General features: G+C 39.9%; 1 protein-coding gene across 11 annotated transcripts in view; it reads right to left on the bottom strand.

The window, feature by feature from the left end:
- Nucleotides 1–23,321, bottom strand: part of ADD3 (adducin 3) — a 113,570-nt gene that overhangs the window by 7,701 nt on the left and 82,548 nt on the right. For 8 of the 11 annotated variants that reach the window (XM_049810385.1, XM_049810386.1, XM_049810384.1 and 5 more), the window contains 9 exons: nucleotides 20,361–20,584; nucleotides 6,888–7,026; nucleotides 5,232–5,383; nucleotides 5,029–5,109; nucleotides 3,783–3,932; nucleotides 2,758–2,901; nucleotides 2,571–2,669; nucleotides 1,406–1,588; nucleotides 333–590 (listed from right to left, as the gene is read on the bottom strand). In XM_049810385.1, coding sequence (XP_049666342.1) covers nucleotides 333–590; nucleotides 1,406–1,588; nucleotides 2,571–2,669; nucleotides 2,758–2,901; nucleotides 3,783–3,932; nucleotides 5,029–5,109; nucleotides 5,232–5,383; nucleotides 6,888–7,026; nucleotides 20,361–20,555 — 1,401 coding nt within the window. In that variant the 5' untranslated portion in view covers nucleotides 20,556–20,584. Of the gene's footprint in view, nucleotides 1–332; nucleotides 591–1,405; nucleotides 1,589–2,570; nucleotides 2,670–2,757; nucleotides 2,902–3,782; nucleotides 3,933–5,028; nucleotides 5,110–5,231; nucleotides 5,384–6,887; nucleotides 7,030–12,018; nucleotides 12,675–13,457; nucleotides 13,592–20,360; nucleotides 20,585–23,321 lie in introns of those variants that run through there. The other 3 variants (XM_049810391.1, XM_049810392.1, XM_049810393.1) reach the window with 3 other exon arrangements.

Raw genomic sequence — 23,321 nt, 5'->3', positions numbered from 1 at the left:
CCTTACTGTGTTTGGTGGATAATTAATAGCACAAAGAGATATGGTAGAAAAACTGTTCTCTACTTCAGGAATCAGAAGAGCTAGTAACAAAAGGGAAATCATTGTTAAATTTTATCATAAACTGTTACTCTTCCAGTTACACCCCCCCCCCCCCATCACCCCAAACAGAGGGGGGCCTTAGTACTAATGTCATTTAGTCTCCCCCAAAGCCTGTTTTTATTTGCTTGATAAACTTATTTGTTAATCCTATTAAAGATTTCCTCATATAAACTGTGCGTAATTTACTTTCAAGTAGTGCAAAAACTAAGTGACTGCCTAAAATATCTACCTACCGTGATCTTAGTCCTGGGACTGGTTTCCCCATTCCAGGACTCCTCAGGCACATTAACTTTCAAGTATGTGTTTGGAGAGTTCAGCCATCTTGTCTTTTCCCTCTGTTGCCTCTGTGCCAGGAATTTCAGGGGGGAAAGCGGGACTGTATCGTCTTCAAAGGAAAAGGCAGTCACAGTCGCTGGGATCTCAACATCACTCTTATGCCTGGGTTTTTCCCTGACTAATGGTTGCCTATAGGCATAGCCAGTTCTGTATCCCTACAAAGGAGGAAAGAAAAAAAAAAAAAAAAATTGTTTTAAATAAATAAATAAATAAAAATCAGAAAAAGCTATCCAATGAAGTCATGGAAGCTTTGTGCTGCCCTATGTGCATTAAACAGGTCCACTGAGCTCTTCAGAGAACTGGCTAGTGGTGTCATCCATCATTCATTCACACTATTAACATTCAAGAGACCCATTTAAAATATAGTACAGCAGCAATTGGACAGGACCTCACTCACACTTTCACAGTCCTCCCACCTTTGTGAACGCGTGACCACAAAATGACCCCCTGCTCAGGTTGGCAGCGTTCATAAAGACATTTATCTGTACGCCCAATGGCACATCCCATGACACTCCCCCATTGCTCAGTCTATTTGTATTGAAGGCTGTTCCAGAATTCATAGTGCAGCAAAATGGACATTTCAAACAAACAACAAATTGTCACCTTATTTCCTAATATTAGAGTTCATAACAAAATATAGAGGGAATATACTATGTCTATTTACTAGGTGGTGATCAAAATACATTTTTACTAATAAGCTTCTATGAAGAGCAAATATGTTTGTGAGATGGGTTGGACAAAATCAAGGTCAAAACATAAATTCTTATCAAGACAGAATACTACTGTCAGATACACTGACATAAAAGCTAAACCAAAGCAGAAGAGGTTTCATATACAATAAAAGTTACTCTGTCTTCATTTCCAAACTCACAAAGAAACCAGAAAAAAATCATTTGCTTTACAGAAGCTAATCCTACACTCTCAGAAGCTTACAGAGACTACATGGACAACGCCATCAACGTGTTCTCACCAGGTTGTCCAGCATGCGCATAAGCGCTTCAAATTCTTGCTCCCCAACTTTCCATTTTTGTTGTGAAGCCATATTAACTCCACCTCCTCCAGTTGCTGCCACAGCGTGCGTGGAAGGCTTAAACTTCTGCAGATCCAGTAGTAGGAGATTGTCTATCCCACCTGCTCCAGCTAATGCATGAACCTAGAGACATCAATGAGTGTATTTCATTTGTGGAAAAGCTTTTGAATTCTCTGCTTTTCTGAATTCATAGGAGAAACATACTTACACACATGCTGCAGTTATTTCTCAGGCTAGTTTTCTACCGTGCAAAAATGTATTAAAATATATAGCAAGTGATTTGTATGGAAAGGATGATAATATATGCTAATAATTGCACTTTAAAAGGAGTAGACTCAAACACTAGGTTTCAGAGTACCTTAAGGTCTTTCTGCATCACAAGACTAAAAATTTTTTATTTTTATATTCATTTCAAAATGAATCAGTGATTGAACTAAAAAAGAATGGCAGGACAAGGGAGGAAAGGATCACTGGAGAACAAGAGCAAAGTGAGGAAGTTTCTGGTGATGGGCTTAAGAGTTATGGAACGTGAGGACACTTTTAGTGGTCTCTCTCCACAGGTTAAAGATAATATCTAGGTACCTAACTAGGTAAAGTTAGACAAAACAGAAACAACTGATTTTGGGACTCAAGTTATTTTTAAATATGCTACCCTCTACCATTGCCCCCTCTACCTTTTGTTTATTTGGTTTTACAAATCTTTGTGATCAAAGGGAGAAGCTTCTTGTCACAACATTCAGCTTTGATAAACGAGCTGGATGTCGAGAGATCTTAAGTCACACTTCCACATGCAGCAAGTACCACCGAATCTATTATCTGATAGATTCTCTGCATGAAGCTCACTCTCCACAGCATGGAACAAAACCTGTACCCTACAGAGTGTAACAACAGTGATACTCATTCTAGGAAGAGTGATGCAGTATTTGTGCTGTTCCTTCTATGTTTTCCTGATTATTCCAATTTCTCCAGCTTTGACCTGGCATATGATTACTGGATTCCACAACTCCAAGTATTTTGTAATATTAGAGATCTTCCCATCTGGGATGTAATCTGTAACTCAGCAGCGTAAGTGTTTGAAATTAAATACAGATAAAGTCACTCTCACCTGTGTTTCACAGGCCAGTTGCACATTGAAAATATAGTGGAATGCTTCTTCCAGTGTCTCTCCTAGTGCTACCACACCATGGTTTCTCAAGACTAATACCTAGTAAATGAAGACACTGATGTTAAATGGTAGAAACTGGCGCAGTACATGAAAATTGTTTATGAAGAACGTGAATGAGGTTGAATACCTTGCAACTGGGCCCAAGAACTTTCTGAAGCTGAATTCTCTCTTCCTGTTCATCAAGAGATCCCTGGTAGTTGTAATAAGCAACATCTCCCAGAATCAGGGCCTCTTGTGATATGGGAAGGATGCCACACTTCATAGATGAAACCTGTTTCAAGAAAATGAAATACTGATAATTAGGAAAAAATTAAACTCAAACCCCACATCTCAACCACAAAGCCTTAGCAGGAGGTACTTTGTATCTTTGCTAGAAGAGAGAAAACTCACCACAGCGAAAGCTTAGAAATAACACCTCTCCCCCCAAGTCTAATTTGCAATAGGGCGACAGAGCTCCTGCTACCCAACCTAGGAACAGATGCATTATAGGAAAAGACAAATTATCCCAACTAAGTTAATTTTAGTGAGTTTTATCCATTTTTACCTTTCCGCATAAGCCTACTTAATAGTTTTTCCTTCTTTCCCACATTTACAACTTCAAAAAGCCAGTATAAAAGAAGTTATCCATTCCTTTTTTTGTCTGTAGTCAAGGAATGCACATATATGCATTTATATATAAAATAAAATAAATATATCTATTTATCTCAAACCAATTCTTTCAAGTCTCCTTACATTTTTATCATTGTTATATAGATTTTTAAACTTGTGTTAACTATGTCTTTTTAATAGTGAGATAAATCCAAACTGACCATAACTATAATTAAGCCACTTAAAAATGAGAGTTGCATAATGCACATGACGATGTATGCAGCACGTTATATGGTCTAAGCCATTATAAATGAAGCCTGTGTAAACTAGATATGTTACAGCCTCCTCAACCTGAGTACAGTTGTATCTGAGCATCAGTTTATTCCTATGCATTTCACTGTGGTGGCCCAGCCCTCTTTCTCTGCTTATTTGATAACCTTACACCTTTCTTTACCACTGTAGAGCCTATGTTAAAAACAAAAATAAAACTGCCACAAGCAGTGATTCAGATTCAGAAATGTTCTCCAAGTTTCTTTTACTCTTTGTGCTAGAAGGCAGACTTACAGCTGCTGTTGCAGGGGTATGTATGTGTATTACACATCTGACATCAGGGCGCGTGGAGTAGATGGCCACATGTGGACTGAATCCTGCATCGTCAATACTTAGAGTCGTACTTCCCTGGTCAACTACATCCCCTAGGATGTTTACTTTAACCTGGAAAAGTCAAACAAAGGAACGATATTCAAAAAATTTGCAACAACTGCCATTACCTATAAGCTACCCTCCCTTTCTTACTTGGTACCGAATTTCCTCCCACATACTTAGGGCTCAGAGCATGAAAAAAAGTAGGAGAGCAGCCATGAATCTGTGTGTCAATAAACTATCCTAGCGTCCAAAGCCTTGATAGTTGTTGGAAGTCCAACCATGGAAGAAGTAAAGATAAGACCCTGACACAACATATATTGCTCTTTGGTCTATCTGACCTTTCCTTGTTTCTGACTTTCAAAATGAGTCTCGTTAGCATTTCCTACATCTCACTAACATTTCCTGCATTTTAAATATGAAGAAAATTCAGCCTCTGAGAAATTTCCAATAAGAAAATTAAATGCATAGGGAATTTTCAATTTCATGGGAACATTAAAACAGTTATTCCAGGATCAACAAAAAACAACAGCAGGGTCATATCAGATCTTGTTCTCATGTTTGTATTTTGGTTCTGTGTTTGCTGGTGTAATGCTATCGATCTCAATCTGCTACCCTTTTCAACTGGAGGTAGTTTCTTTACAGATACATACTGACATGAAGAACATATGGCAGGTTCTGCACCAAAAGATACATGATTTAGTAGCTACCATTGCCTAAAAGCCAATCTGTAACTTCACCCAGCTCCTTTGTTGGGCCTGGGGAAGATTACTCATCTTTATTTCCCCACTTACAAAAATAAGAGCTGATGCTACTAACACTACTCCTACAGAGCAATTTCACATGTATTACCATATTGTCAGGTTATAAAAGGTTGCTGTTACACTGAGGCTATTTGATGAGCTTCATCACACAGGAAAACAGAACTTTGCTGCTCCACATTTAAGCTGAAGACAAAGCAACAGAAAGCAAAGCTAAACCCAAAAAGAAAAGCTGAGGACAAAGGATCCTAGTATCTAAATAGTTAATCGACTTTTCAACTGGTGGGTAAAGATTAAAAAACAAATAACAGCATGATTATAGTTTAGAAGTCCATTTAAGCAGCCACAAAAGTCTCTTAGAAAACAGGCTGAGCCTTGCTGGTTATTACAGCAGTTGAATCACATACCAAATTAGAAGCTGAAGCTTCAGAAAAGGACAGACCTCTTGGAATGATTAGAATATGGTCATGTTCTTTGCTTACTCTTACCTGCAAAGGAGGAAGAAAATGGATTACTGACCTATTTTTGAATTTATATATTTAGGGGGAAAATTTATTTGAATGACTAGGTAAGATTCCAAGTAAAAAATTTTATTCTATAAAATACTTACTGTGATATAGGCATTTGGTAAATGTGCCCACCCAAACAAGTCAGCCAATCTATATAAACTCGCTAACTTGCAACGCGTAAGTTTTTCTCCTTTAACAAACGTGGAAGTATCTATCCCAGGTAGATCATTGATGGGTGCAATCATTCCATGGCCTGAAAAATAACATAAAAAAAAAGATGACGGCCAGTTGGACAATGAAATAACTTCTACCGATGCCATGATCTTCCAGAAGCAGTGTATTTAAATTGTTAGCATAGCAGTATCAGCAATTATTAGACTGGAACTGCACTGCTGGGATTTCTAAGGCCTTTACTGAAACATCTGTTACTTTAAGACAGTAGGAACCATACCCTGGATTTAAGTCTTCATCTCTTTAATTCACCTCCCTTGTGCTTGAAAAAGGTTTCCTCTGAAGTACCATTAGGGTTTTGAGCTCTCTCCTTATTCAAGATCCTATGTAAGATTGGAACTGTGCTTTAAGATATTTGCCACTAATGAAGTATCTTTACATGTTTGAAAATTACAGAAGAAACATTCCTGCTGGACTTCTGACACTAGTATAACTAATCTGAAGAGATCTCTCAACCTTAGCATTTTAATTTAGTTCTAATGAAGAAATGAGGATTACTGCCAGGGTTCTCAAACCCTTAGACAGAAGAGATCACCTCTTAACAGAGAAATCACAAAGATCAATTATCTCTTTGACTTATGTCTACACAAACCTACCCTTCTTCTCTTCACAAATGCATGTTATCCCTTTTGAGAGCTACAGCCTTTGCTTACAGGGAACATTACAACCAGAAGAGGTAAGTGTCATTTTGGTTTTCAACAAAAAGAGTAAGCACTTTGAGATTAGTCACCCTGAGTCCCTGGGCAAACGCAGCACAGACAACAGTCGGACCCACAGTCTCACTAACCAACCAGAGATGTGGAGATGAGATTATTTGGGCTCTCTGTTGTACCCTTCCACTTGTTTCGTTAAATGAACTCTGAAGTGCCGTTTTGGGACCAATTCTCAAAAGATGCTGAATGCTGACAGCTGCCGCTGTACTTCAGTCTTGTAAGCTCCCGTATGATGTCCACCCACAGAACTTAAATGGACTTTAACGTTTCAGTGCTTCATGATTTGGAAAGAAGAACTTGGGTGTTAACTGGAAGATCCTAGTGATATCTTTGTAACTACAGTGCATACTACAAGCTGTTTTAAACTGTGGGAGCTGTTTGTGTAATGATTCAGTTTGCTAGGCTATTCTCCCCCCTCATTATTATTTTTTTTAATAGCAACTTATATGCAAGAGTAGAAAAATAAACAATCTAAATGGTTACATAATTCACACCTCAGTTTATGCTCATGTTAAACTGCTGATAGTAATGGGGCACAGCATTTTGCTCCCTATGTCATTTAAACTTCTATTAGCAAATTCTAGAATAACTGAGCATGAGGACTCCAAACATTTTGAATATCATCATACAAATCAAAGAATTTGAAAGAAGCCTAAAAAGGAAAGTTAAGGCCACCATCTGTAGTAATTCACAGCTTAAGCAAGCTCTGACAGAACTTCATTCAAAGAAAGAGGAGATCCCACCATTGCTAAGCCATGATGATGATAAAAAAACAGAAGAGAAAAAGTGCAATTATGCGTATAATTTACTTACTGAGTGAAGATGAGGAAAAACCTGCAAAAGAGCTTGCTGTAATGTATTCAGCAATCTGCTGTAACGCAAGCAGTCCAGTGGGGTTATTGCCCTTCTTCATCTGTTCTTGAATAAGGCATTCCAGATCTTCTCTAAAAGCCTGCAGAAACATTTGAGAATCATCAAGGAAACCTGGCTTTGATAGAAATAAGATTATTATAGGTGGGGCTGGTAGCTTTGCCTGTTATTAATGTTACATGAAACTTCCCCTTAGACCTTGTTTTTAGCTGCTTATAACTTTGCCAAACTTTAACCATCTGGCCTAAACTTTGTATGCTAAGTATTGGCAATCTGGGGGAGGGAGGAAGGTGTTTGGTCACAGAGGGTTAGCTGTATCCCATAACAAGAGAAGATAAAATGCATTTTTGTAAATGATAACAAACCCCATTTTTATCAATAATTAAAGAGTCCTCCATATTTTGGAAGAGGTACTTGAAATTCGATCAGGATGTCTTGCTTTTAGTGCTGGATATTTTTTAATTCTGTAACCCCTCTGAAAATCCATCCACATTTGATAAAGTTATAAACAACTGGAAAACTGGAGCTCATCCATACTCAAGTAGTATCACAGCCATGCAAAAACTAGAAGGAACGCCAGGATGTCACCTTGTCTCTATTTCTTTCCTTCTCCCAAAGGGAAAAACCCTTCCCTCTCCTCCTGTATAAAATGTCCGCAACCCCAAGAGATAAACTTTTGCAGAATATATCATGAAAAAGGTTTTCACAGTATCAAATTTAATACACTATACACTGTGGATGATGTGTGTTCCTTCTAGATGATAGGCAGGTTAACCACTATCCACAACAAATGCCTGTCCTAGGACTACTTCAGTTCTGACATTTCTAGATTAAGTAAATTCTATTCCTTTAAACTTTCCTTGTAGGCTGTATTTTCTAAACCTCTCATTAGTTCTTGGCAGCATCTTCCAGCTTTTGTCTGAACCAGCAGTATGCAAAGCTGCACACAACATGAGCTGAGGTGTATTGCAAATGCTCTTGCTGGTTCATTCCAGAAAGACATTTGGTGTCTCTACCACGCAGCTGACTCCTATTATAACTCCAGGCTATTCCCTGCATGTAATTGCTCCTTTCAGTTTGCCTTTCTTAGCAGAGTACTTGCTCTCAATTTAAAAAGAAAATAGTTCTGTATGACAAATGTGATTTCTTCACTGAATTTTAATTCAGTCCTCCAAAACACCCACTTTCTTGGGTAAAATCCACCAATCTCATGACATAGTCTGTTCATCAACAGGTTTTGACTCTAAAAAAAGAGAGTGCTACCAGACCCACCCCCCGCCAAAAACATCCTCAAGACTCTACTCGATACAGCCTCTCAGTTGGACAGCTGAGCATCCATAACTACACTTTAATTTCTAAGTTTTCAGACACCTGTGCTCTTCCTTGCAGTAATTTTGTCAGGATCATGTGTGCCTGAGACTTGCCAGATTTCCACAAGTAAAGCCTCTAAAAATTCACATGAACTGACTATGCAGTAATCTGTTACACGGATCTCTCCATGTAGACCAGACTACGCACACAGCATCCCTCAAACAGCTGGACAACCTCTTGCTAGCCTGAAGATACACTTTGAAGGCAAAGTCAGATTCTTCTCATTAGTGGCTGCTGTAGGTAAGATCTATGCAGCAGGGGAAGGAAGCAGATGGGGAAAAGGAAAGAAGAAGCAGGGAATCGAGTGAGGAAAGGAACCTAACTGGGACTGGGAGAAAAGAAGTGGAGGTATGGGAGGTGCATCAGCACTGGGAGCCTGTAAGGGAAACTAATGGGAGGTAATCATGGGAGGTAATTGCCAGAAAGGCAAACAAGGATTTGTGGGAAACAGCAAGTGGTTAGAGCAAACATCCTGACTTTTATCCTCCATCTATCAGCAGATGACTGTGAAACCTACTCACTTCAATCTGATTCGGCTCTGAGGATGGCTATCATCATCATGACTCCATGTGTTCCAATGGCAACGTGGCTGCCACCCTTACTAACAAAATAATGAGCACCGTCCCCAGCCTGGAACCCGATTGTGGCGGCAAGCCCAGACTGCTGGAAGTCAGACATGCAGAGGATGTTTCTTTGCTCCTCTTGCACACAGAAAATAATCTTTAAGCATACCACAGCCATCCTGTCCCCATGCCTCATTTGGCACACAGTGGCTAGTTCTCACTAGAAAATAAATTCAGTATTTTCTCCTCTCATCACCACTCAGAAAATGGCCCTGTGCCTTTTTTGCATGCTACTCATACTCTGTTGAGATGACCATTATTAACTATCTGACAAGATTTTCTCTGGGCAGATAATTGCTGTAAATCCAAGTGCTTCACAAGCATTAACTCACTAATCCCCGAAACATGCCTTTAAGGTGCAGCAGGGCCCTGTCATCATTTCCACAGAATGGTAGCAAGGAGGTCGAGGTCAGTTGCTTCCACCAATATGGGACATTCATTCTGAGAGGCCCAGAGCCCCATTTGCAGAGCACTGGGTGGTAAGTAGCATCTTACATACTCAAAGCACAACTCTCAGTGAAAAATAAAGTGCAGCACTGAGTGTTTAATGTGTGGCCATACCTCAGGGTAACAAGGGGGATACACAGAAAATCACAATCTGAAAAAAACAGGAAACAGATGATTCAGCATCACCTATGACAGCCTGGTTTAAATCCCTGAGGTTGGTTAGTACCTGAATCTGAGCATCTCTCACTACAACCAAAGTGGTTTTGAATGAAATTCAGATGTGTGTGACTTATACAATCCCCTGTAGAAGACACAAAGATTTTTCACATAACTAGAAGAAAGCATTTTGGTGGTCCAACAGCTCACAATGCATAGAAAAAGGAGCAACCTTTATGTTCTACCAACATGCTTGAAAGTGCAAAAAATGTAAAATAACAACAGAAATACTTCCTTGGCCCTTTGCACATCCCTCACATTACAGAAGGTTTTGCCTACCCCAAATAAAAAGACCCAAGCCACATAAAACAGACTTTCAAGCACCAGCCATCCCAGCGCCAGCTCGCTTTTCTGCTAATGGTTCACCATGAGGCTATGCTTTTATGGCACTTTCTCCTTCTATTACTGTGATCTATTAAGATTGCAGAGATGACTGGCCATATATTTCATCAACAAGCTATACTAACACTTATTTTCAAATTCTGTCATCCCAAGATATTCGGTTACTTCTCAAATATTCCTGAATGAGGCCCCCTGAAAGAAAGTTCTGCCATTTCACTCTGCAAGGCTGAAAAAGCTCTTTCACTCTTGTTTATAACTTGTATATAAGGAAACTGCGCATCTGTAGTCTCCCAGGGGCCACGTGGAAGACAGAATTCACAAAATTCATGGAAGTATTTGCTTGGGAGGAGATGGAGAAAAACAGTTATCTGTATTACATTAAATCACTCACTTCAATTCAACAAGGACTATAAAAAGGATCTGCAAAAACGTTTGCAGTAAGCTCTTGTTAGTCATATTCAGATTATTTTTTTTTTTTAAAACCTGTATGAGTAATGTTACTTCTATAGTAGAAAAAAAGTAATGTATTTCAGGCAATTTTTGAAAGAAAGATTTTTTTGGTTTATTTCTTATTATATTTTTAATTCTTCTGCTTTCTGATCATGCTATTTTCATTCTTCTTAGTTTTGCTCTCTGATGCTAACAGTAGTGTATTATACACTTGCTGAGGTTACTACAAATAAGGATTTAGTGTTGTATCAACAATTTTGTTAAACTGAACAAGCAGCTTTTCTTAAAAATAATTTTAGAAATAACAGAAGATAGGTAAGAGCCAGGGCAAGTATCAGATATGGAGGTTTGGGATAGGCTGTAAAACAGAGATGAGGATATGGATGAAGTGCATGAAATAAAGTATGCAATTTATCTATACGCCAGTGCGCAACAATGTTTTCTAGCAGACTGCAGCCTTCAGTGTCACACACGAGACTCACACACATTGCTCCGTGCATATTTATGAATATTTCAGTACCTTTCGTTCACTGCTAGAGACCTTTAAAACTCAGATCTCTATGTCCTCAGATAACCATCCCACATGCGCTAACACAACCTTCCTCTGTTTCTGATAATTCCTGATGGGCTCGTATGAAGGGCATAAAATTCTCCTGGACAACAATTTACCTTAAATATTAGCAATTAAATGAATGATATTTATTGGAGCTTTCACTGTACAGCACTGATTTCTGTAAAACCACTACCATGCAGGGCTCCAATTTTGGGATCTGACCCATTCAGCAGCAGGAATCTGCTTCTGAAAACCTAACTGCAGCCTGGAGACCAAGCAGTTTGGTTTTGCTTTAATTCATGAGACTATATATATATGGCATTACACTGCAACTGCCCACAAGTGACCAAGTAAAAGTCATGCCCGAGAGAGATGTTTTCAAAAAGACGACAAACACTCTGACACAAAGCAGATATTTTTCAAGCAGAAAGGTCACTAATAACTTCATAAGTAGTATTCAACAAGAAAATGCTGACAAAGGAAAAACTGTACTGTCAGAAGAATGAAAAATTATTCAGCTGTATGCTCAGCATTGCTCAATAAAAAGAAAGTTTCAGCTCTGGGATTTAGATAGCTCTTTGGGTACATGTGGGGGTTTTTTGGTTTGTTTTAAAACACTAGAACTCTAGATATAAGATGATACAATAAGAGCACTGACTTTTTACAGTGGAGTACTGAGTCCCAAAGTGAGAAGCACAGAACCTCATGGCTGCCCATACTGCCCGTCAACACGGTCGCCCTGTCAACACAGCTGCACCACTTCGGGACTCGGCCAACCTGCCTGTGGCTGCACCAGTGCTACGGCAAGGCCACCGCCTGGATAACCCACCCGGCTGTAGCTGAGAATAGTTTCCTGTTTGCAAAAGCATCCTTCTGCCTTCAGTGAGCCCAACTGCCCAGCTCAGCAGTATCCCTCCTTGGTTTTGCTGGAACAGCACCTCAAGCATCCTGCTGAAAGTTTTCATACAAAACAGCCTGTGGTACGAAAACCGGGCCCATGACAGCTACTGGAAATGAGGTAAAGCAACATTTCAGATAAGATGCGCAACTAGGAGCAGAGCTTTTTACTCACCTGGCAGCAGAGAGGCACCTAAGCGAATAGCCTGACCTCGCAGGCTGCAAACTCCCCTTCCACAACTGCCAGTTGAGGTTGTTCTCTTCAAAACTGCAGTGAGCTGAACTACACTAAGTTACACCAGAGGAAAACATAGTTTTGCATTTACACCATGAACCAAAGCATCCCCGGCACAGCCAAGCCTGCCAGCTGCTGACCTGACTGCCCTGAGCTGGTGATGCCTGGCTGCTCTGCTATCTCACCCACCTTCTGAATGCCATTCCACTACCTTGCACTGACATGAATTTCCCCACAACTCACCAGTAAAAATATACAGGGCAGCTCAGCCTGTTCCTAAAACCCTTTCTAGAACTCCATTGTTTCTAAACTTCCTAACTGTTTCTAAAACTCCAGTCAGCTCTTTTACACCAGCTTAGACAGCCTTACATGGTACTGCAGCCTGCAGAACAGATACAGCTTTTCTTAATAGAGTCATTAGTTGCATGATTAGGTCAAGGCCTTTCTAGTATCATAAAATTACTTCTCCAGAAATATTTGCAATCATCTTCCAAATACACATCATAAACTCAAGCAGTTTAGATGCAAAAATCTTTCAACTTAGACCTGCAAGGGCTGAAACTCAAGAGTGGAGTTACAAGACTCAGTTCTGACTTGTTTACTTTCATTTTTTTTCAGGACTGTCCAAGTGTGAGCTGACAGCGTAAAGTGGGGCTTTAAAGAATAAAAGCAACATTTGCATGTAGCAGTTGACAACTGGTATCTTTCAGTCAACATAAGCAGAAAAACTAGAATAACCAACTTGCTAGAATAACCTATTTTACATGTATACACATCTATATATAGCACAGAATAATAATGTTGCTAGAAAATTTTAGTATTAATCTCTTCATCTTGGTAGGCAGCTCTCTGAGGGTATTAAGAAGTAAGCAGGCTCATAAGTGTTTTCACTATCTTTCTATGCTGTTTCCGGTTTGTTGACCATTGATTTCTCCACATGGTCCTTATCCACCCAAAAGAAGTAGAAATAAAATCATAAGAAAAAAAATTTCCTTGTAAATAGAGAAAACAATGGTATACAGGTCATCTACAAATACTCCACATCATCGCTTACTTAACTACACTCCACACTGAAAATACTCCACACTTAATTACAGTAACGTCCAAACAGTTTGATATGTCAGTTTCCAGGAAAGTGGCTAGAAAAGATATGTGAGGTCCCCACATTTAATAGCAGCACTGCTGTTAGCCTAAAAGCTGCAAAATAATACAACAAGCCCCTTCACCCATTTTCACTTTTGCCCATTTTTGATCAGTGTTTGTATGTCTTAAATCCATTTTTTAAAAAAGGTCTAATTCAACCTATCTACATATAAATGCACCCACGCAGCGTCTCTAAGCCAAAGCACCACCACTGAAGAAAAGTTTCAAAACTTAACTGGTATTTTGTTCTTGAGAGCGAAGAGACCTTAATTTTAAGTCCTGTGCTGTAAACGCAGCTGTCCGCAAAGAGGAAGACCTTCACCAAAACAGCCCATACGACTTTGTAACAGGCTGTTTCAAGACTGAAGTTTAGATACAAACAACCCATGCCCTAAGTGGAAAAGGGTGGAGCTGGCCACAAAAAAACCGCCAGTGAGTTAAGGCTGGCGGGGAGAAGATAAGAGTCACAAAAAGTGTTTGTTAACCCCGTGGAAAAAAAAAAAAAAAAAAAAACAAAAAAAAAAAAAAAAAAAAAAAAACCAAACAGGGGAGTGGGGAAACTTTTTTGTCAAGATGGAAAGAAATAGGCTCAGTAATAAATATGGGGAATTAGGTAAAGTTAGAATAATCTATTCACTTGCAGTATCTGGGCTGGATTCAGCGACTCAATCAGCAGCAAGTCAGTCCCCATACAGAGCTCAGACTGCGCCGGTTTTTCTGGCTCCTCTAACCTGGTACACACTAGCTTCCCTTCCTGAGCTGAAGCGGCGTGTTTTCTCTTGCGATAAGCAGCCTAGAGATACTCTACAGTTAAAGCAAAACCTGAAGTGCTAAACTTCTTTGCAAAGCCCATCTTCAGCACACCCAGCTTCCAAAGTCCCAGCGCCAGCAATCTCCACACTCACACACCTGCTGCCATGAATGGGGGTTCTGGGTGTCTCCCTCGTGTTTTCTCATGGAGTAAAGCCACACTATGCATCTTGCTAGATGGAATATAACTGCTGAAACTTAAAACGCTAGAAAAAAAATCAAATTTCAGCTTGTCAGGGGTCTTATGCATTTCTGAGCATAATTAAGTGTTTTTTCAGTAAGCGCAGGAGTAGGGAGGGCAGGAGCACACATGGTGGTGATGCACCAGTACAGATGACGGGCCAAGCTCTTGCAGGGCATTCTGGATGCACGTGTTCCTGCAGCCAGGGAGGAAAGTCATCAGTCACAACTTTCCAGGATTTTCCAGGGACTGTTAAGAACGTGTACTAAACCAAAGGATTATTTAACAGCCAACAACAACAACAAAGGACTTACAAATGAATACCGCTAAGTAGTACTTTTAATTGTTTTTCATTACTTCTACTGCAATGGAAACCCCTCTTCCTGCTTTCACCAGACCAGTTTGATGCCTTTATTGGACAGAATTTACATGATTAGTGAATGAAAGAAAAATGGTGGCTTTTGTTACAATGCATGTTATTTTATATCTCCTTATCACTTACCTAGGGAATTAATTCAGATCAGAGTGTTATTTACAGTTAATAACTTCAAGTTTATAGGACCATAGGAAAGTTGTCAGACAAAGGAAGATGGATCTGATTGTTTAATGATATGAATAATCTAAAGAATATGGCGGCAAAAGTACAACAGGATCTGCAGACACACCCCAAGACAACAAAAACCCAAACCCAAGCAGCAACAACTAGCAGGAAGATCAGAAATAGGGGGAGTTGGGGTGGTGGTAGGGGGTGGAATCAATTTGGGAAACTGTTGGCATTTATATCTAATGAAAACCATAGTTCAAACTGAATGGAAAGCAGCAATATGGAAATAAGAGAGGAGTGAAAGGTAACTAATTTTTAGCATAAGGAAGCAGGGAAAAACTCACAATTGCACTTGTGGTGCAGGACATGGGCATGAATTGACTGTGCACTGTCGCAGCTATAGAAATGGAAGTTAGGCAATAGGATTGCGTGGATGGCCTTGATTTAAGACAGCATTACATTGAGCACAAATTCCCCCTCACTTAAAATGCTGAACTTGCCTGGCCCCCCAGTCTGCCCTGGGCTCAGCAGGGTATTGTCACAGTTCAGAGGGGATCTTTAAGGGACATTTTGTGGCATGTCTTAAACGATGTGACAAGCTGAGCTTATCGCCCCTGGTGAAAGAAATGCTGCACTGGTCGTATGACGAAAGCATGCAATTAAATGAGCTATTCCCCAGCAGGAAGTCAGGAAGATGTCAGAGAAGACCAAAACCAGAGGAGAGAGCTGCAATGTGAGAGGCCTGCCCAGCAAGGAGGTCCCCAGGATATGTAGAAGATTGTGAACCCTTCAGGGCCAAAGGGTGACTCTCCTGAAGGATCTGAAAGGCTTTTGAACTTGTGAGGAAAGAGCAGTGGAAGCTGAAATCTGTGAGGAACTGAAAGGACTTTGATATTTTAAGAAAATAAATTGCCCTAAAAGGGAGTGGTGTTGCAAAAATACTGCACGGTCACTCAATACAAAATAAGGTAAGCTAGACAACTGCAAAAGCTGGGGAAAAACATAAATCAAACCATCCTTCATCTCGATCCTGATGGTTTGAAAATAACATAGATAATATAGTCAGAAAAAAGATGGAAGTGTGGGTGGGTTTGCTTGTTTTTGAGGAGAAAAATCTGCCTGCATACTCAGGCAGACCTCTGAATAGATGAGTTGCTAAGCTGGACTGTTATCTCCCCACTTTCCTGGGCAATACCAGCTGGCGTGGGAGGCAGGGGTGTGTGTGCATATACAAGGCAGGAAGGAAGACAGGCACAGGAGAGAAGTACATTTTTAACCTCAGCATAAAAAATGCCTGATTTTGCAATCTGGTTGGCTAGACCTGAACCAATGCTCTCATGTAATGGCAGCACCGAGCCAGAATCGCCCCAAACACCCTGCAGAGCCATGATGGATTGGTAAGCGTTCTCTACATCCAACATGAAATTAAAGCAATGCATGGTGAGATCCTGCCAGCAAATTGCTCAACTTAAAACCAAACAAGCTCCAAATAACTGTGTTTCATATGTAAAAACAGCAAGTGCACATTTAATGGGTCTTGACAAGCCACATGAAACTTTCACTGGTAAATTCAAAACATAAACCGGGCATTTAAATTCCAATAACTGGGCATTTTTATGTTTACATATTTCAGCTGTTCAACTCATCACTTTATACACAAATTTGACTACTCCAACTTTTTCTTACATCAGTAAAAATAATGAAATATATCTCATATAACAGTACATTTTATTTATAAGAATGCATCCTCTCCCATTTCCACTCTGAACTGTAGCTTTTCTTCAAATACAGTGATACAAAGTGGATGTAAGGTACTCCTCGATGCAGTTTAAGCAGTGATCATAATTTCCTGTCAGGTTACACACACAGTCCTGTTAGCTAAGGCCTGTAGTTAGCTTTCCTGATGGTTAGATAATTGTTTCACATGATCTCACTTCAGTGGAACTAGTGTGGCATTGCTGCCTGCCTGCAGAAACATCCAACACCTTCCCTGGCCACTCCAGAAGGGCTGCAAGGAGTTTCTCCTTTCTATATGTTCATGCAGCTCCTCAATGCTGAACTGACTGTTCAGTCTTCACACACCATAACTGCACAACCATTGCCTTTTTTTTTTTCTAAAGTGTTTTTGAAGCTTCTGGTTGCCATGGTGAAGGCACCAGAGAAATGCCATAAGGACTTGTACACCATAACTGAAATAAGGGTTTTGATGATACAGCCAACAAGCGTTCACTCTTTGAAAGAGATAGTTACTCTGCGTAACAAGCAATATATTATTGTTTAGCATATAAAGAGACAAAACCGTTTCTAATTTCAGAGTTAAGCTAGAAAATCTAAAAAAAAAAAAACCAACCAAAAAAACCCCCCACAACCCCATCTTTCCAAATTTTGGATGTACTTTAGGTCAAGTATCTCAGACACCATGTAAAGCAATAAAATTAATCCACTGCATAGATGTAGTACCTTTCCTTTAAAAATAACGACACAGTATGTGAACCTTTTCAAATGCACAGACATTACTGAAATAAACTTAAATGGCTTTATCTTAAAGATTGGCCAGCAGTACCTCTGGATACTATCAGGCTGCTCAGACCCAGCTGATCTTACTTTGTTTCCACCTTTCTAACAAACACAGAACAACAAAGGCACCAGTCCTATCAGATTCTCCAGGCTGTCAGATGCTCACAGGTTACATGCAGCATTAAGCAAACATGTCTGAGAATTCACTGATAACGTCAGGACATTCTTCATGGGCAGCAGTCATAAAACTCCTATAATTTGTTTAAGACTTATTATGAACAGACTCTAAGACATTAGCAAACATGGGAGGTAATGGGAATAGCTTTCCAGTAGCTTTTAAATTATTTAATTTAGGAAAAGGAAATTGCACATCAGAGAGGAGTAGTCAGATTGCACATCAATATGTGCATTAAACAGCACATCAGAGAGATGCAGCAGTTTGATGTCTGAAGATGTCTGGTCAGGGCTGTAGCCCTTACGATAACATGCACTGCACAAAATATACCATGGTTCCTGAAATATATTCTCTAATTTATTTTCTTGCTAAAGGATTTAGATTTTCCTACTTGAAAGAAAGAAAAAAAGCTTGTTAATAAAACAGATTAAATCAGTACCTAAGCTTCCTAGTATATGACAGTGATTAACCCTTTCGTTTTACACCATAATCCTTGGCTCAGAGAAAGTGCATGTTCAAACAAGCTCATCGCAAGTCCGTACATGCTTGTGTAAGAAAGGTATTATCCTTGCTACTTACACCTCATATTTACTAATACTTCCCAGAAGATGAGTCAATGACTATTTCTCTGATCTGAATACATATATCTAAGACTGGGTGAAGACCAGCAAGCAAGCTCTTCTTTAAAACGTGTCTGATAACCTCTCTTCCTCTTCTTCCAAACACCTTCAAACCATTTCTTCCTTGTTGACTGGAATAAACCAGAGAAGCAACAAAGTTCTGCGCAAACTTCTAATGCAATGTAATTCTGCAGCTATAGAACAAAAACATTGCACACAATACTTGTTAGTTCAATCCTGAATCTGTGTTATGCAGACTAGTAACAGGAAAAATGCTTTCTGGCTCTTTTGTGACAAATATTGTATTCAGGAGGAGACAAGGTAATTGTTTTCAGTCCTGACTCTCAGGAACACTATGGCACATCGCACCTGGAATCTGGAAGAAATAATGCCGTTTCTATCCCCAAATCAGTCATAAAGTTTGATGGACATTCAGTCACAGATACTGTATTAAAAATGCTTTTATTTCCTCACATGAGAAATCATAGCAGGGTTCCTCTAAATTTTCTGTATCAAGAAAAGAAACAATAAAAGAAGATACTTGAGGGGAACTAGTAGCTCAGACATCTCCTCTTTTTGCCTGATCACACACTGAGCTCCCCTGTTCCTGCTTCTCCCTGGCAGATGCCAAAAGCCAAGCAGGCAGCAGGCCCCTGGCTTATTTGGACAACCGTTCCCTTGCACAACAAAAACTTGCAACTTACTGGCAGTTCCAAACAGTCAGTTTCCAAAAAGTGCTGGGCTCAGCTTCTCTTGCGGCAGGACACTAAAAGCAGCCCAGCAGCTCTTTGTCCCCTAACCTTCTGTTAAAACAGTCACCTAGACTCAGGGGTTGCTCCTCTTCATCCCCCTTCCTAAAATCTGCATGCTGATGCTGCATCTATTAAAAAGACGACAGAGGCTGTGGCAATGGTATATTTATTGCGTTTGGCAGACTTGGCAAAAGGTCCCCCAAAATGTTAAGGAAACAGTTATGCTCATCAGATTCATTACTGCCACTGAAAGGACCAAAAAATAACACACATACTAACCTAAACAAGATCTAACTTATTTTTATCTGTTAGGCTAAAGATCTAGTCCTTCCTGTGAGTCCTGGCTACTCATAATGTGAATATTTTAACAGGAAGGAGCAGACTGAGATCACATTTTACAATTGCATGTTTAACATAAAATTATCATGATTAAAGCATTATGCAATACCTCCTTAGAGTATTTTCTTTATAAAAAGAGCTTGGCTACAAAACTAAGCTTGCACAAATGGACTTGAAAGTAATAAATTCCTTAGTCAACAGGTTCACATTATACTCAGAGCAACATGCAGATCCAAGAGACACTCCACAACACTTCAGCAAACAATCCTGTTATTCATGGATGACTATAATAGGGTGATTACTAACAGCTGTTTGCAATCTCATTACATATGGAAAAGCTTAAAAAAAAAAATTACAGAAGAAGCACCCCAACTTACAGAGGAACTGAAGAGAGAAGAATCTTTAAAGCTTCTTAACCCCTTCCCAGTCCTGTTATCCTCAATTACTCATGTTACAACCCAATACCCCCAAAAGACTCACCAGAGCAGCCCTTAGTCACTCCCTATGGCTTCAAAATACTCAAGGCAACAGTATTACTTTCCAATGCATTCATCAGGTTAAACCCAAAGCATACATGTATTAAAATATAAATTAAAACTAATATTAAAGTGGTTCAACAGATTTAATAGTTTTATATGTAGCCTACACAAGTACTGAACTTACACAACCAGTAGATGAGTGCTAATATGGCCAAGTATAGGTATGATCACCCCCAGGGACATGAGAAGAACACATAGTCTAGCTTTTAAACAAACTTAACCCAATTATAAATGTTAATTAAAGCATTCCTGATGCAAATGATAGGTTAATATTCAAACACAGAAAGCAGAACACCACGTAATGCCCTAATTTGTTCCTATTTGACCAGTGACTCCATCACTCTCTTCCCTGCCCCTAAGTTTTAATTAAGTGCCCTGCAGCCAGCCAGATCGTTTTGTAATACTGCAATGAAGCAATGAAGAATATAAAAGCATCAGGAGAAAAAAACAACACAACAAAGGCTGCTTGTTCACAGACAAAACACTATGCAAACAAAATGCTGGATAATCTATTTGGTGACTCTTCTTAGAGGATGGTCCAGAGATATTCTAGCTAGCTGTGACGTAGATTTCTAAGTCTCAAAAAGTTAATCGTGAATCTCAGAAAATAACATTCTCTTGTTCTCCGCCCCCCCCCCCCCCCCCCCCTTAATCCCACTCACAGGGCTCTGCAGTATCTGAGTGACCCTCTTCCTTTGCTCCATCATGTTGAAGTCCTGTCTCAGGTCAGGAGACATATTTCTCTCCCGAATATACTCTGGGTCATTCTCATTGATGCGATCAAAGTACCGCTCTTTGTGAGGCATCGTGGCCGGGGGAGGAGTAGTGATCACCACCTGACTGGCATCAGTACTCATGCTTCAACCCTGCGGATGGTAGGCTTCACCTGAAACAAATAAAAATAGGGAAGAATGATTAACCATCCAAAGGAGGGCATTGAAACTAACTTCAAGTCTGGACACAAATAATGTTCTTCTTCATCTCTGCAGAACAACATCTAAAATGAAAGGAGAACAAGTGAATAATTATCATTATTAGAAAACCAAGGAAAAATTCTAGAAAAGTGTTTAAAAACCATTAATGAGGTCTCTGATACCACTTAACCATCTTTATTCAAGTTCAAATAAAAAAAAAAAAATCAACAGCATACAATTAAAAATTATGACATTTGAAATGACCATAATATTTTACAACTAACTTTCCTGTATCATTTTATATTGCACTCATCACCGCCTCAAGGTTTTTATATAGCTCTCCTTCCTGACATGTTCAAGGAAACACACCCAGAAGATGGGGCCTCTGTTTTAAATCTGCTCAGAGCTCATCTCCCAACTCGAATGAAGACATTCCTCACATACAGCATTTCCAAAGCATCTCGTAACCCCAGCTTAAAGACAAGACACTGGGCCACTGAAAGGCTACTAGGGCATCTCTGCAGAGTACCAGCTGGTGCCTGCACTTTCAGGAGACACTCGAGACACCCGAGACACCGAGGGAATTGCACAAAATATATGTTGTATGTTGGGTTGCACAGGACTGCGGCTGCATCCATGGCAAATAGCTGGGTTTTAGATTTTCTCCTCTTGTGTGCAATTGTATGCAAAGATTCTCACCGAAGTAGGAAAAAACCAACAACAAAACACCCCTTTCATGTCTTGGTAGAAAGCTATGCTTAAAACATCATTAAAAAACCCCTGATAAGCATTTGTAAACACAAACAGAACTGGATCAAAAGCAAAAAAGCAGACACCTGAATTTTCATACAAAGAATCAGGCTCAGAAGCACACTTAGGAACACCGTTCCTCAAATGGGTACTGAAGAAGGACGTTTTTCTCAGGTTTGAGGAACAAAGAGAAGCAAGATTTGTAGGAAGAGATAGTGTATTATGAAAATACATTTTAACATGCAAATATCTGCATTCAATAATATATTTAATATAAAAATATTTGCATGCAAATGTATTTAGTACATAAATAATTCACATCTTCAGAGGAAAAAAAGCCAAACATGAAGGAATGAGAGCTGTCGAGCAGTATTCAACAGTGTGGTTTGACATTACAGTATCAGTGGTTTAAAGTGTCCTTGCTCCATGGCACAGTTCACCCATTCCTCGTTTGGGTCAGTACAACTACTGTTTGGGGTATTCTGCGAATAGCAAACTGACATGGAGCATCTGAGCTCCTCCAAATACAACCTCGCGTATCTTCCAGACGAAACAACTAGAAGCCCTGTTAAAACCAGTTTCAGCAGCCCAAACCCTCCTTCTGCATGCAACAAGCCCTTTTGGTCCTTACGCTGCACCCTCAGCTGCTCAGCCTTGCCATGAACCAGGCTGGCAGGAGGATGCAAATTGGTTTTCAGCCAGTTTCCCACACTGACACCCAAACTGCTTTGCTGGCACGCTGCAAGGGAGAGCGCAAGGATGAAATCCTGGGGCACTGCAGCCCTGTACCAAATATGAAACCCCAGACAGAAAACAAGACAGATATCAGCTACAGAACAGGGACAGCATTAGCAGGAGGGTGTAAGAAAACCATGTCTATGATTTTCTCATGTATTACAGATCACAATAAAATTTGGCATTGAGATGAAATACAACTAACACCCTTCTACAAAAACAATCACTACAGGTTGTAATTGTTTTTGTTCTTATGCCCCTCCCCCCCCCTTTTTTTGAGGGAGAAAACACAATCTGGGATGCAACATTATCCAGCTGCACACACAGAGGTTCCAGGAGGTACCTGGCATGCTGAATGAATGTACCATGTACTGGGATGTATAATTTGCATCCTGGAGACAAGCTCCATGGACTCTGATGACTTCATTTCAGAGGCTGTGGAAGCGTACTGGTGAGTTTTGCATTTTCTGCTTGGGTGCAGTACAAGTTCGTTCAGCATTTGCTGACTGACCACCAGTAAGCCCTCTCTACATGTGATCAATTGGGGAAAGCTGGGGAGAAGATAAGGGGCTTGCTTCAAGGAAGTGAGGGTTTGGGAAAAATCTAGTAGAAGTATAAAAGGGGCTAAAGTTTTTCTAAAGAATGAACTATTGCCTTTTCTAGGTGGGAGCACTGAAGCAGAAGGATAAACCTCTTGGGACAGCATTTGAGGATATGACCACAGCTCAGCCTCCCTCTGTTCAAGTTAGAATAGATACCCTTATAAATGTTACCATATTAAGATTAAGGTCGTCTTCTTCTACACTGTTCTCCATCTGTGTTGGGGTAAATACCACCATCTAAGTCAGAACAGACCCTTCCAGCACCTGCTGGTAACTGAAAGCAATCTAGAAATGCAGATGGCAAGAACCTTGCTTGAATCGGTGACTCCTGATCTTCAGTTACGTCTTCCCAGGAGTTGCCTTATCCAACTGTTTTTCCTAAAATGCTCCTGAATCCCGTTAACTCCAAATGGCAAACTGTTGCTTAACTGCTGATCCACTTGGCTGGCTGCACCAACTACACGCATGTCTGAACTTCAAAAAACTTTTATAGTTATTATTGTAGGTTTACAGAGCATAATTAGTTCAAGTCTGTTACTTTACAATTCATTCTTACAGTGACAGAAAAGCCCATTCATCTGTAAAAAGACACAAATGTGGCTGGCAATACCTAAAATCCACA

Source organism: Accipiter gentilis, chromosome 9 (assembly GCF_929443795.1).
Source record: "Accipiter gentilis chromosome 9, bAccGen1.1, whole genome shotgun sequence".
In the NCBI taxonomy this organism is placed as follows: Eukaryota; Metazoa; Chordata; class Aves; order Accipitriformes; family Accipitridae; genus Astur; species Astur gentilis.
Note: the sequence above shows the minus strand (reverse complement) of the source record. Positions and strands in the feature narration are given on the sequence as shown.